This window comes from Rhineura floridana, chromosome 12 (genome assembly GCF_030035675.1).
Source record: "Rhineura floridana isolate rRhiFlo1 chromosome 12, rRhiFlo1.hap2, whole genome shotgun sequence".
Taxonomy (NCBI): domain Eukaryota; kingdom Metazoa; phylum Chordata; class Lepidosauria; order Squamata; family Rhineuridae; genus Rhineura; species Rhineura floridana.
In genome coordinates this window covers 45,120,613-45,134,013 of record NC_084491.1, presented here as the reverse complement: position 1 = coordinate 45,134,013, position 13,401 = coordinate 45,120,613, and the positions used below count along the sequence as shown (strand labels likewise).

General features: G+C 58.1%; 1 protein-coding gene across 1 annotated transcript in view; it reads left to right on the top strand.

The window, feature by feature from the left end:
- The window catches only part of PCSK7 (proprotein convertase subtilisin/kexin type 7), a 21,531-nt gene extending 8,130 nt beyond the window's left edge, over positions 1-13,401 (top strand). Inside the window, exons 7-16 of the mRNA XM_061593259.1 lie at positions 126-264; positions 1,526-1,626; positions 5,046-5,213; positions 6,011-6,118; positions 6,558-6,660; positions 8,840-8,996; positions 9,475-9,569; positions 9,867-9,960; positions 10,839-10,956; positions 12,046-13,401. Of these exons, the coding sequence (XP_061449243.1) occupies positions 126-264; positions 1,526-1,626; positions 5,046-5,213; positions 6,011-6,118; positions 6,558-6,660; positions 8,840-8,996; positions 9,475-9,569; positions 9,867-9,960; positions 10,839-10,956; positions 12,046-12,411 (1,449 nt within the window). The 3' untranslated portion in view covers positions 12,412-13,401. The remainder of the gene's footprint in view (positions 1-125; positions 265-1,525; positions 1,627-5,045; positions 5,214-6,010; positions 6,119-6,557; positions 6,661-8,839; positions 8,997-9,474; positions 9,570-9,866; positions 9,961-10,838; positions 10,957-12,045) is intronic.

Sequence of the window (13,401 nt, the reverse complement as noted above, 5' to 3'; positions counted from 1 at the left end):
GCTCCCCTCTGTGGGCTTCCGGGCGGCCCCTGCCACAGCGAAAGTGCCTCTGCAACAGGGTGTCCTGCGTGGGGGGGGGTAGGCAGCCCCTCCTCCCTCAGCAGTCCATCTGCTCTTCTTTGCAGGCTGCCCTGCAGCATGGCGTGATTGCCGGCCGCCGAGGCTTTGGCAGCATTTTCGTGGTGGCCAGTGGCAACGGGGGGCAGCACAACGACAACTGCAACTACGATGGCTATGCCAACTCCATCTACACCGTCACTGTCGGTAAGGGGCAGGCAGCGTCTGGCTGCGGGAGGGGTGTGCGTGTGTGTGCATGAGCAGCACAGGGCGCCGAGGTCTTTCTGCAACCCAGGCTCCCTCAAGCAGCCCTTCAGGGCCTGTGGATCTTCCTAACAAAGGGAAGGGACTTTGTAGAGGTGCAGCTGGGCCCCCAGTGAAGGACGTTGCTTGGCAGCCACCCTCAAGGTGAGAGTTTCCTCACCTCCCTTCCCTGTGTCAGTCCTGGGCCTGGTCAAGGCTTCCTACTTCAGTCATCAGGTTGTGTTGGAGGCCCCTGAACAGCAGGAGGCATCTCTGCCAGGGGAACTCTTCTGCTTCCCAGCAGCAGCAGGCACTGGGGCACTCTTGCTTAGCTAGCGGGGATGCGGGGTCAATAAAGCTACAAGAGACGTGCTCCACCTGTGGGTTTTTGGAAGCTTGCACGAGGCAAGAGACAGGTCAAAGTTCAGAGAAGGTCAGCTATTTTTCAGGACATCCTTTCAAGCTGCCAACTATGAATGAAACAATTTTCTTCCACCCCAGAGCTGCCCTGCTCTTTTTTCCACTGAAAACATTTTCAGGGTGTGATTAAATCCCTCCTCGAAGGGTCACATGCCGCTCTGGACCAGAGATTGGAGGCCCTGAGAAAAGGCAGGTGCACAGATAGCTGGAGCAGCAACATTTTATTGTCCAAGGTGCTTAGGCCTCATCTGGAACAACGGCTTAGTATCCTCTGTCGTTATACAAGGTGACTAATTTCTTTTTCAAACCCACAATTTTGGGAGACAGTAAGCAGTAAGAAGGCTGAAACAGGATGTCACAGGAACAGAGTTAAGTTACTTTATTCACACTGTCCTTGTTCTAGTTTATTAGTGGCTAGAGCGGAACTTGTGTTTGAGTAAGAAATGCATTTGGATTTATTCTTAAGAAAAATTCAGCTGTCCAAGTGCAAGCCAGTAAGTTAAACCAACACTGCTGACAGGGGCTGACAGCCCAACCCTACACAGAGTGAGGGTGGCCATGCCGGTCACTTTCACCTTCCGAGTGTTGCCATCGGAGGCTCATTCTATGACATGGCATCTCTGTCCAGTTGGCCAACGCAGTGTTGTGTGCAAGTGCAGCTCTACTGGGCAAAGGGCAGAAGCCAACGTGGGCCGCAGAGGGAGGTGGCAAGGAGTTCCTTCTGCCCAAGTTCCCAGGAGCTGGATTGTTGGTGCACCCACGCCTTGAGCCTGAGAGCCCCCTTTCTGCCTGTTGCTTTCCCCAGGCGCAGTGGATGAGATGGGCTCCATGCCCTTCTACGCTGAGGAGTGTGCCTCCATGCTGGCCGTGACCTTCAGCGGGGGTGACAAGCTGATGAGGAGCATTGTGAGTCGGGCTCGCACTTGGTTGGCCCACCCCAACAACCGGGGGGAGGGCACGGGGGCAGCAGCAGCAGCCAAGTGCTCAAACGTGGCTGTCTTCCTCCTTTCCTTGCCACCCGGGAGTTCTCCTTGTCACCTCCCCTCCTCAGCTGTGAACCTGCTTTGCATCTTTTTCAATCTTGTGTTAGATTCTTGGAGAAACGTCCCAACCAAATGGGCCAAGGCCAGCGGGGGCATCCTCCGCGGTGCCAGGCTGGCAGGCAAGAGCGGCTCAGGGCGAGAGGTGGCTCCCCAGCTGTCAGCATCAGGTGTTATTGGGGCAGGACGCAGCTCTTGTGCCGCGCTGCATGTGCAGGGAGCACTGCAGAGACTGCCCTCCCGAGGGAGCCCTCTCAGAGCCCCCCATCCCCGTCCTCTCCCATTCCCAGTGGTTTTCCTTCAGTGCTGCTGCCCTCGGTGGAGTCTCTGTGAGCGGGAAGGCCACAGCATGGCAGTGATCCTTTGGCCCACCCCACTTCCACCCTTTGGGCTAGCAAATTCCCCAAGTGGAAAGCCTCACCCCTCCAGAAGGTCTTCCGTTTCCTTTTTGGACACATTCGGGAAAGAGATTCCTCCCTCGGGCTCCCCCATTCCCTTGCCTCTGTGGCTGCTGGTGCTTTTCATCCGTGTGATTTCTTTGCTCCTAACGCCTTCTCCTACTTCCAGGCAAAATCCATCCCATTTCTTTTTGATAGGGGAGGATTCAGACTGGACAGAATGCTTCAGCTAAGGCTGACAGGTGCCAGATCTTGACAGCAGTAGCCGGTGGGCTTCTCCCCTAATCCTAGAAGGGGGGATCTCCTTGAGTGAGGAGGAGTGTCCTCCTCCCCAGCATGGCCCAGGAGAGCCAAGCACCCTCTTCCTGACGCTTCTCGGCATTGGCTGCCTTCCCTGGGAAGGATGGGTTAAAAGGTGCCCTGCTGCAGCGCAGGCCTCCCCCCTGCCTGCAGGCTACTCTGGCTTTCTGCGGGTCCTGTATGTGCAGAGGCCTGAGGTTATTGGCATGCTGTCCTCTGTAGGGCTTTGGGAACCTCTGGAGTTAGTGCTTCTGCCGGTCCCCTCGTGGTGTTTGTAGGACGATGTTCTACTGTTTCCTTAATGGGAAGAATTTAACCCAGTTTATTGGCTCCTGTTGGTGCTTCTTGGCAAAGCTGGTGCATGTTTGAAAACTGCACATCTAGTATCCAAGTGAAAATCACAGTGGTAAATAGCTGACAGAACGGTTCCACGCTCAACATGGCAGTCAGCTTGGGAGGGACTGTTCTTGGCAAGGCCGGAGGAGGCATTCGCATCCCTCCCCAGGCACAGGGGGATCTGCCAGTTTGGACGGAGCTTTGATGTTTTTAAAAGCCACTTTTAATGAGCATAGCCATAAAAACGGCCTTCTTGGATCACGGAGCAAGAGTCCACTTGGGCCAACTTTCCGTTTCTCAGATGGCTGTCCCGATGCCTGCAGAACCTCGCAGGGAAGGCGCAAGGGGGGCAGCCTCCCCGTTTTGCCCTCTCATTAGCCGTCTAGTCTCCTTACAGTAGAGTGAAGAGAGACAGTCCCTGCTGTGTGGGGAGAGCTGAGGGAGTGATTGCCAGCTTCCCCCTTTTCTTTTAAATGCAACCAAGGGGGCTGCTGAGTAAATCGGAAGTGGGGTGGGGCCATTCAACCTCTTTTCCCCATGCCGATTTCCTGACTTTAATCACCACCTGAAACATACAGATACTATACAATTGACTACATCTTTTGCCCCATGAAAATGGCCGTTTGGATTCTTTTGGGGGGGGTGTTAATCCCCCTCCTCAGTTTATGGCCCCGATCCAAATCCCCCTCCCCTTGCAGCCTGCTACAACACTTTAAACATAATGCCATAGTCGGCCATCTTGTTCCGCCAGATGTGCTGGGCGTCTGTCTAGTTCTGTCCTAAGGCTGCCTTCTCTGGGAATGGTGCCCTTCTCCCCTGCCCCCCCAGGTGCTCACCTCCCTTCCATGGCATAGTCTTTGTAAGCAAAGGCATCTCCCACATGATGTACAGAAATTACTTCTGTGCCTTCCCAATGAGCATAAGGCTCCCCTGGGCTTGTCAGGATAGAAACCAGTTGGCTCCCTTGCCCAAACTGAACAGGGCCCTGCGGGAGCTAGTGCAAAGCATCTCCAGCCCTTTGATCCGCAGCAGCAGGGGGGGAGGGAGGAGAGGATGGGCAGACGGAAATCCAGCAACTGACAGCTGCTGTGGGCAGAGTGTGGCTTGTGCTGGTTACCGCCTCCACCCCCTTGCTGCAAGTGGGATTTTCTGTTTAGTTTTTGCACAGTCCTGTAGTTGCCCTGTGCTGCCCGAATCTCTGCAATGAGAAATCCCAAGATGAGACCCCAGAGGTGCTTGCACGGCACATCACACCCCACGCTTGGGTCACCAGACACAGACAGGCACAAAGTGAATTTCTGCCGTGGAGTGTTGGAAGCCAGGACTGATCCCTCTCTCTGCACTCCTCCCCTTCCCACACCTTCACAAACACCACATGTAGCACAGCAACGGCCAGGGGTGCTGGGGTGTGTGTGTCAAACCAGATGCTCAGAGTTTCATTCTTTGCAGCTCCCCATGCTGGCACTTCCACGCCATCTGGGCCTTTGGCGTTCTTTACCCCCAGAACTCTCCTTAATGCATTGTGTGTGTGTGTGTGAGGGGGGGGCAAGGGCTCTCCTGCTGTAGGGCGCCCATTGGCCTCTTTTGGTTATCAGGCTTTTGGCCCTCTGTATCTGTAGGAGAAGCACAAAGGAGCACCAGCATTCACAGGGAGGTGCCCTCCCAAATTTGATCCTCAAGAGGGGCGCTAAGGGCTTTCCTTCCTAGATCAGCCACAGGAGAAGGGGCCTGGAGCAGTTTGCAGCTGGGCTGCATACCAGGCTGCCTGGCCCTCCCTCCTGATGGAATCCTTGGCACCTGTTTGGAGCCCTCCCTCCACCACGAAAAGGCCTCCCCGCAAAGCTCAGCATCAGAGCAGCCTGCCTGGGCCCAGGGAGAGAAAACAAACAAAGGCCAAACAGTGGGAGCTTGGCAGTTCTGGCGCCTGGACTTGCTTGTCCTGACCACGCACGAAGGGGGGAGTCCTCACGATACCCAGACAGGGCCAACGCAAAAGTCACAATTGCAAACCATGGGTGCTGTGTGACCTACCCGGGCAGGTGTGGGCTGGAGGGTTCCTTGAAACAAGGCTTGAAGCAGAACTCTGTTAATTGGGTTGCAGCAGCCTTCCCAACCTGGTAACCTCCAGTTGTTTCAGACCAGAACCCGCCATGACCGGTGCATCTCACTCTGGGGTATGTTAAGCCCTCGCAGCCCCAGAAACATTCCACATTGACAAGCGGCCATCAGCTTCCTATTCATCTCTTTCCAGGCAACCACGGACTGGGATTTGCAGAGGGGCACGGGGTGCACAGAAGGTCACACGGGCACTTCCGCTGCCGCCCCTCTGGCCGCTGGCATGATCGCCCTCATGCTCCAGGTGCGCCCCTGTCTCACCTGGCGGGACGTCCAGCACATCATCGTCTTCACAGCCACAAAGGTGAGCAAAGGGGCGCCACCATTCCTTTCCTTCTCAGCGCTGCCTGGCAGCTGGCTCACCCTGGGGCTGCCTGGAGGAGATTAATTCTGGGGTCAGAAGCCCCATATGCTGACTGTGGGGTGAAGAGCTTCTGAAGGGAGTTGAAAGTGTTTCTGCAACCCCTGGCAAGATCCGGGGCTCCTGACTCCTTCATTCCACAATCCGTGGCTATGAACCAAGTACCACGGTTTGCTCTCGGGGGGGGGGAATTCACAGCCCTGGAGGAGAACAAGGTGGCCCCACAGACTCACACCCCCCCACATACCCGCCCTGCAATTCCTGGCCTGAAATTCTTGGGGCTGAGAGCAACCCTGAACTTAACAACTTCCCAATTGTGTTTTCAGGGCTCTGGGTGGCAGGAGGAGTGTTTGAGCGAGTTCATATCCAATGCCTCATTTGATCCCCGTTGGTGATGAGCAGCCAAGTCCTGCCACTGGAAAAGAGGGTGGCCCTGCTCCCCTCCCTCATACATTAAGCACAGCCCTTGGGGGAGGGGCAGCAGGGCCATTTCAGATCCAGAGCAGCTTGTTTTTCTACTCCTTTCAGCCGCAGCGCAGCCCCAAGCTGCCTCTTCCCCTGGCTCCAGGTTTGTCTCCTCTGGAGACGTCTGCATGTGCTCACCCCCTTGCTTCTCGTTCAGCAGTTTGAATCGGGCCACGTGGGCCATGGCAGCAATGGCCCTTCCTTCCCGCTGAAGCTGGGGTCTCCCCTGCCCAGGCCCCTGCCCTGGCTAACCCACTCCCTGCCCTTCTTTGCAGTATGAAGACAACCGTGCCAGCTGGGACACCAACCAGGCTGGACTCAGCCACAGTCACCAGCACGGGTTTGGCTTGCTGAACGCTTGGAGGCTGGTCAATGCAGCTAAGGTAGCCAGCAGGAAGACGACGACAAGGGCCACCTCCGTCATGTGGCTGAGGCCGGGGGCTGCTTGGGAGGGGGGCAGGCAACTGTGCATTCTCCTTTCTCATTTGGGGCCTGTCTCCCCACCTCCACCAGGGCAGCAGCCCTCAGCCTGGGCATTGCAGCCTTCAACCCAATGCCTGGGAGGGGATCCAGAGAGTGCTGGGCCATGGATATTCTCTCCCCCTCCATCGCTGCAAGCTGGTGCTCTCTTTATGTTTGCAGGCAGACAGGCTTTTCCGCAATTAAGACTGAAACCCGAGCAATTGAGGCTGGGCCTACTTTCTGGACAGCGCGGCACAGCCTTTTTGGAGGGGGAGAGCAGGGTCCAGAAGGGGAAAGTTGTGGGTGATGCTAAACCCTCAGCTTCCACCCCCTCTTCCTCTTCTTCTCCACCACTGGCAGATCTGGGAGTCTGTCCCTTACCTGGCCTCCTACGTCAGCCCCATCTTGAAGGAGAGCAAAACCATCCCCATGGAGCCACAGCAGCTGGAGGTCACCTGGAATGGTGAGTCCCTCTGGGAGGGGGGAGAGGGGAGATCAGGCAGGCAGGCTGGTGAAAGGCTGTTGCTCTCCAAAGGAACATCCCCAGCTCCCTGGCAGGACTACACTTCCCAAGATCCCTTAGGAGAGGGGCAGCCATACCAAGATTCAGCTTGTGGGTAAATGGGACTCGACACAGAGGATTGGGTCCCGCGTTAATTACTGGGAGGAGAGGAGATGCTGCTTGGACTGTCCATGTCATTGGAGCCAGCTTTTTCTTCTTCTTGGTGGATGGGCAGGTTGCGGTTGGGTGGGGAGGAAGCAGGAGGGAGCATTTGCGCCATGTCCGTCTCTCTCTGCTGCCAGGAGGGAGGGGGCTGGGACTCCCGCGCTGACCCCTTCCTCTTGCCCCAACTGAGGCCAGGCTGCTGGCGCCCTGCTTGGCCCCAGCGGGATGTGTGCATGGACGCATGGCGGCTGCCCAGCCCCGCAGCTCCCTCTGCCCATTTTAGGCAATGCAGCAGCTCCTGTCTTGGCCATCTTCTGTCCACCCACAGAGCCGGTTCTTTTCCCCAGCGGCTGATGGGAAAGGGGAGTGTCTCCCAGAACTGGGCGTCACCCACCCGCCCTCTCCTCTTTGATAAGTCCCCGGGGGGGGGGGGGGGGTGCTCCTAGAGTGTGTTTTGCTTTCGTGCATGCAGATGGGGAAATCTGTTCCAGGCTCAGCTGAGCCTGTAGCTCATGTTCCTCACATGTGAGGGACGGTGGTGCTTCAAGGCCCCCTGGCCTAGTAGCCACTCCTCCAGCACTACAGACTGGCAGAACGTGAGATGTGGGGGGCGCTCTGGCCCCTTGGGGGGGGTCAGACCCTTTTAGATGAGGCTGCCTTGTTAGGGTGGAGAGGACCAGCCCCACCTGGGAACCTGGAGGGAGGGGGTGATCCTGTTCACCGTGGGGTGGGCTCCATGGCCCTCTGCCACTGGCTCTGGGTGAGTGCTGTCGATGGGGTCCTCCCCTCACTTCTAGGGAGAGCCAGTCTTTGCTGGTCAGCAGCCCCCAGGGAGCTCCAGGAAGACTCAGCATGATGGGGGGGGTCCCCCGTGGGCCTGAGTTTCTTCCCAGCCTGCCCCAGAGCCATGAAGGCCAGGAGCTGTTGGAGGGGAGCCGAGGGCTGCTCAGTGCCTCTTTCCCGTAAAAGGAATTATCTCAGCAAAATGTGCAGCAACAGACACAAGGCTGGGAAATGCCAGAGAGCGGCTGAACCCCAGAGAGGAATGCAAGAGCCAGAGCCTGCGGGGGGGGGGGGGAGGAGCTGTGGCCTGGAAGGGGCAGGAATTGGGAGGGGGTGTTTCCAGAGCTTAACCCTTGCACAGGCAGGTCATGCTGGACAGCAGGAAGCCGTGGTTGTTTGGAAAGCAGCCGCCATGAAAGGTTGTGGCTAGAGTGCCCCCCCCCCCAGGCCAGCCGTGTTCCCCGCTAGCCAAGAGCATCCATTAGGTTGGCTGGGAGCAACCAGGATCCTGTCATGAGTTTCTTACTAGCATTGCTGCTGCTTCAGACGCTACACCTGACAGCCTGCCCCTGAGTGCCAGTGGCTTGGAATTTGGGGGGGAGGGCTGCTGCTTTTGCTGCTGTTAAGGCCAGGTCCTGCTCAGGGGCTTCCCCTGGGGCATCTGGTTGGGTGCTGGGAGAAGAGGGTGCTGGACTCACCTGATCCAGTGGCTGCAGCTGCAGGGCTCCTCTTAGACAGTGTCTTGTGAGGAAGAGCTAGTTTGGGGTCCACGCTGGCTTCTTTAGAGGGTGGCAAGCAAGAGCCTGTCACAGAGACGGAGGTGCTTCCGAGGCCTCGGTGGGGAGGAAACATTGCAGGAGGCTAGGAGCAGGGGCTAACCAAAGACTGGCCTGGCCAGCCCTGCCCCTTCGTTGCTGCCTGGGGCCGCTTCACCTCCTTCGCATCTGCTGCCCAGGGGGTGCTGACACTCTGGCCTGAGCCCCACGCGCAGCGGGGGCTTGATGGCTCACCAGATGTAGCCACCACAGGTCAGGCAAGATGGTTGCTGCAACGGGTCCCCCAGAGGTACCCCTGTGGCTTGTGGGCACGGGGCATCCCTGTTTCATTTGTGCCATGGTGGCGCCTTGCGGTGGAGAGAGCGCTTTGGGGCTAGGGCAGGGGACACTGTGTGGACTTCCTCCTCCCCTCTCAGTCACAGACGCTGATCTGGCCCTCTCGGGGATGAGGACCTTGGAGCACGTGGCAGTGACGGTCACCATCACCCACCCCCGCCGTGGCAACCTGGACATCCGCCTCTTCTGCCCCAGCGGCATGAAGTCCTGGATTGGGACCCCACGGAGCCTGGACTCGTGAGTGAGGAGGGCGCGGGGGGAGCAGCAGGCACACCGTTCTGTCCAGTAAACCTCATTCAGTCTGAAAGGGCTGAGCTGCTCCGTGGAGAGGGAACTCACAGCCGTTAGTTGTTTCTTTTGCTTTGTGATTATAATGTAAATGGTACTAGTTTTGATTATGACATTTTTATTTATTTTCGTAACCTGCCCTGGGACCATTTGGTGAAGGGTTGCATGTTCAATGAATGAATAACCAAGTAAATGCAGACCCCTCAGAGCCGCTGAGTTGCGACCATTTGTCCCTGGTTGTGGCTGCCACTCCCCCTTCACACGCGCACACACATCCTGGCCTTGCCCTCCACTGGGCGAGGGAAAGGGAAGTGCCCGCTCTGGACTGGGCTGGCAGCCTGTCTCCCAGGCAGCCATTCTGGGGAGGGGGTGGGGGAGGTCTATTGCCAGGGGGCTGAGGGGTCTCCTCGTGTCCTTCTCCCTGTAGCGACCCCAGTGGCTTTGTGGACTGGACCTTCTCCACCGTGCGCTGCTGGGGAGAGGAGGCAACGGGCACCTACCGGCTCTTGATCTGCGATGTTGGTGAGTCCCCCCTCCTGCGGCCGCCTCCTTTGCCAGGGGAGGGCTCTGTCCGAGGCCACTCCCTCTTCCTTCTTCCCCACCTATGGCTACCTCAGCCCACCTGTGGCCTCCTGCCTGTGCTGCACTCCGCAGCTGCCTCCCAGAATGGAGACCTTGGCTTTCCACCTCCCGCCTTGCCCCGCCCTGCATTCCAGAAGGATTCTGGGAGCTGATGAGCACCCGTCTTCCTTGCCCTTGCTGGGAGCATTCCCGCAACCTTCTTGCCCGTCTCACCTGTTCTGCTGCTTTCCTCTCCAGGCGACGAGGCGCTGGGGGCTGGAGAGCTGAAGCAGTGGCAGCTGACTCTTTATGGATCCTCGTGGGCCCTTCCCGAAATCAAGGAGCGACAGAGGTGAGGGCAGCAAGGCACTTCTGGCCCCGCTTTGCCCCACAACGTATGATCTAGGGCATCCCATGTGCCCTTTGAGGGGAGGGCCTGCTGCTCCGTGGCAAAGCGGGTGCCAGGCAGGTAGGAAGACCCTCTTCGGCTCCTCTGCAACTCCCGTTTGAAAGGGCAGGTTGGGAGGCTCAACCTCTCTCTGCCAGAGAGCCACGGCCAGATGGGAGTGGCAGCAGCAGCAACAGCATGGGCGGACAGACAGGCAGACGGAGAGTCTGACTGCGCTTCGCTTCTTCTGGGTCATCCGGAGTGTCTCAGTCAGGAACAGGGTGTTGGGTGGTGGCCGGTTAAATTGCTCTTGCACCTCACGGGAAGGTGTTTCCCGATTCGTTTCATGTGTTAGACTTTTACCGTGAAACTCTCTCAAGGGCGCTTACAGTACAAGTAAATCCTTGTGTTTTGGGCCTGCTCTAGTCACCATGCTTGGGAGTGGGAAGGCGTTTTTCTTAAGTCAGACTAGCAGTGACCCAAAGGATGTGTGTTAGCTTTCATTTTTTGCAGTTCTCCTTAGCAGTTGCAACTTGGCTGACTAGCATGAGCCATCTCCAGTGACTGGCTCTGATGGCTGTGCACTCCCTCCTCTGAATGCCAGTTGCTGGGAACCAAAAGTGCGGAGAGAGTTGCACTCAGGTCCTACTTGCGGGATTCCCACGGGGCATCCAGCTGGCCAGTTTAGGGAGCAGCATGCCAGGCTCAGTGGGCCCCCTTTGGCCCGATACAGCTCTTCTGATGTTCTCATGTTTCTGGTGGGAGGGAGGGAGAATTGCCCACCTGCCTGTTGCTGTGATTCAATGGGGCCCTTCCTCCTCCCATCCTGCCCCCACCTGCAGGCTAGTTGAAGAGGCCATGAGCGGACGTTACCTGGATGCTGCCTTTTCCTTGCCCTGCTCACCAGGCCTGCAGATACCCGAGCAGGAGCCCTTCACCATCACCACCAACACCCTCAAGGTGAGGGGCACCTGCCCTGCTGCAGGATTGCCAGTGGGCAGCGGAGGGAGAAAGGGGGCGTGATGAAGGCAAAGGCAAGCAGTCTGCACTGCAGGGCCGCTGTGGGTTTGGTCAAGGCAATAATGAATGGGATCCAGGGAGGGGACCAGCCCTCCTGCTGGGATGCTGCGAGGTGGGCGACGCGCTGGGGGGGTCCAGCAAGGTTTCCCATAGCATTGTGGGTCAGCGGGGTAGGTGGGAGGGAATCTTGCCTCATAAATGAGGGAGGGGAGGCTTGAAGGGGGGGGGGGTTCTGGGGGCATTCTCAGCCAGTGCCTCCCAAGCAGTGGTGGAAGTGGCAGGACCTCATCACGACAGCCCCCCAGCCACAGGCCTCAAGCAGAGTCCAGCTTTGGAGGCTCTGCTGGCAGTCCCCAGACTAGCAAGGTGGCAGGGAGAGGTCACCTGCCAAGGGGCTGGCACTTTGGGCCCTTGGCTTGGGGGCACCAGGTGGGTCCTCCAGGGCCAGCCCTGCCCTTAGGCAGAGGGAAGCGTCATGAAAATGTAAATGTACTGCCTTCAAGTCGATTCCGATTTCATGGTAAGCGGTATTCAGAGGGGGTTTCCCATTGCCTCCCTCTGAGGCTGAGAGGCAGTGACTGGCCCAAGGTCACTCGTGAGCTTTGTGGCTGTGTGGGGATTCGAACCCTGGTCTCCCAGGTCGTAGTCCAGCTCCTTAACCACTACACCACACTGGCTCTCGAAGTGTCATGAAAAGCCAGCAAATCGTTAGTGATCCATTCAAATCTGCATTTGTATGGGACTGGCGGCCTCAGGTTGGGTTTTTGTGGGCGGTTGACATTTGCTGCCCTGGCCCAGGGAGTAAATACTCCTAAGGACTGCTCCTAAGGGATCACATCCCTTGGTCAGCTAAGCCGTTCACCAGCTGGCCTTGGGCCCGTCACGAGACCACAGGAGCCACGAGCTCTGCTGTCGGCTCTGCTCCCATCAGGGTCTTCCTCTTCCCGGGTCTGTTGTCCTTTGCAATCGCCGGGGATTCAGGCTTCCAGCACCCGTGCTGACCTCCCCCCTTCCCTCCTGGCCCCACAGACCCTGATGCTACTGGGGTGCTTTGCCCTCTTCTGGACCTTCTACTACATGCTGGAGGTGCTTCTGACCCGCAACAGCGTGGCCTTGGACTTGGTGGCCTGCAGTGGCGCCACTGCCTGCCAGTGGTACTCAGGAGGCAAGACGGCCAAGAGCCTGGAGGAGGGGGCAGAAATGGAGGAGACTATCCCCCTGTATGGGGGGAAGGAGCTGGAGCTTGAGCTGGAGGCTGAGCAGGAAGCACCCTGCCTGGGAAGGCTGGAGGAGGCAAGAGCAGGCGCAGCTCTGGGGATCTCAAGGCCTGCGGGAGGGAGAGGCTCACTGAACCTCCTGGAGCAAGAGCAGTCTACTTCACCTGTGGCTTACTGACTGCTGACAGAGCCCTGGACCTGTGAACAGAACCAGCTCTGGCCTCCTTTGGCAACTCTTGCCCTGGGGTTGGTGCTCAGGTGGAACACCTGGCTGACAGAAGCATCTTGGTGAATCGTGGAGCTGCCCCCAGGCCCCTTCCTGCATTTGGGGGCTGCTGGCCACACGCTGTTCCTCCAGTCCAGGCTCGCAGGGTGGGTTTTCCAGAGCGACTGCCAGGGGTGCCTGTGGCTGGCAGCAGCCAGGCCTTGCTGAGGGGAGGCCGGGGGTGCCCCCGCAGCCAGTGGCTGAGAACTGGGCCTGTCCCAAAGTGTGGGGCACAGAAGGACCCCGGCCCTCGCACAAGCCAGCCTTGCAGAAAGGAGCCGGTGGGAGCCAGCGGGAGCCCGACTTTTGCCGCCCTCTGCCTTATGTTGCTCCCAAGCAGAGCAGCAGATCCTGGGCTGGCTGGAGCCTCCGCCTGCTGGTCTGCTCGTGATGCCCCCTGCCTCCCTTCGTGCCCTACTAGTGGCAGCCTCCCCTCCTGTCTTGCCCGCCTGGCTGCAGAGAGGAGCAGCAGCAGCAGCCGCTCCCGTGGACCCTCCACTCCCACCCTGGTAGCAGGAAGCCAGCAAGGGCACCATCAGCGCCTGCACTCCTGTCTGTACTAACTGCCTGGCACAGCCAGGCCCAAGATCAGGGCAAAGCAAACTGGCACAGAGGTGTTGCAGGGGCACTTGCCTGGGACCACGTCAGTGAGCAAAACTCTGTTCAGCGGAGGCTGCCTGAGCTACTCTCTTCCTCGGGCAGCTGTTCCTGCGGCCCACGTCCGTGTAGGAGAGAGAGGGCGACAATTATGCCTGAAGAGGTGGGACCTTTGCTGTCACTCCCAAAGTCATCCAGCTGTGCAGGGGTAGTTCAGTTGTTTTTTTAAGAAAGTAACAAAAAATAACAGCAGAATCTTATCTTTGCAGCTTTCCAAAATGAACCCATTAAAACGAAGTATCTTTG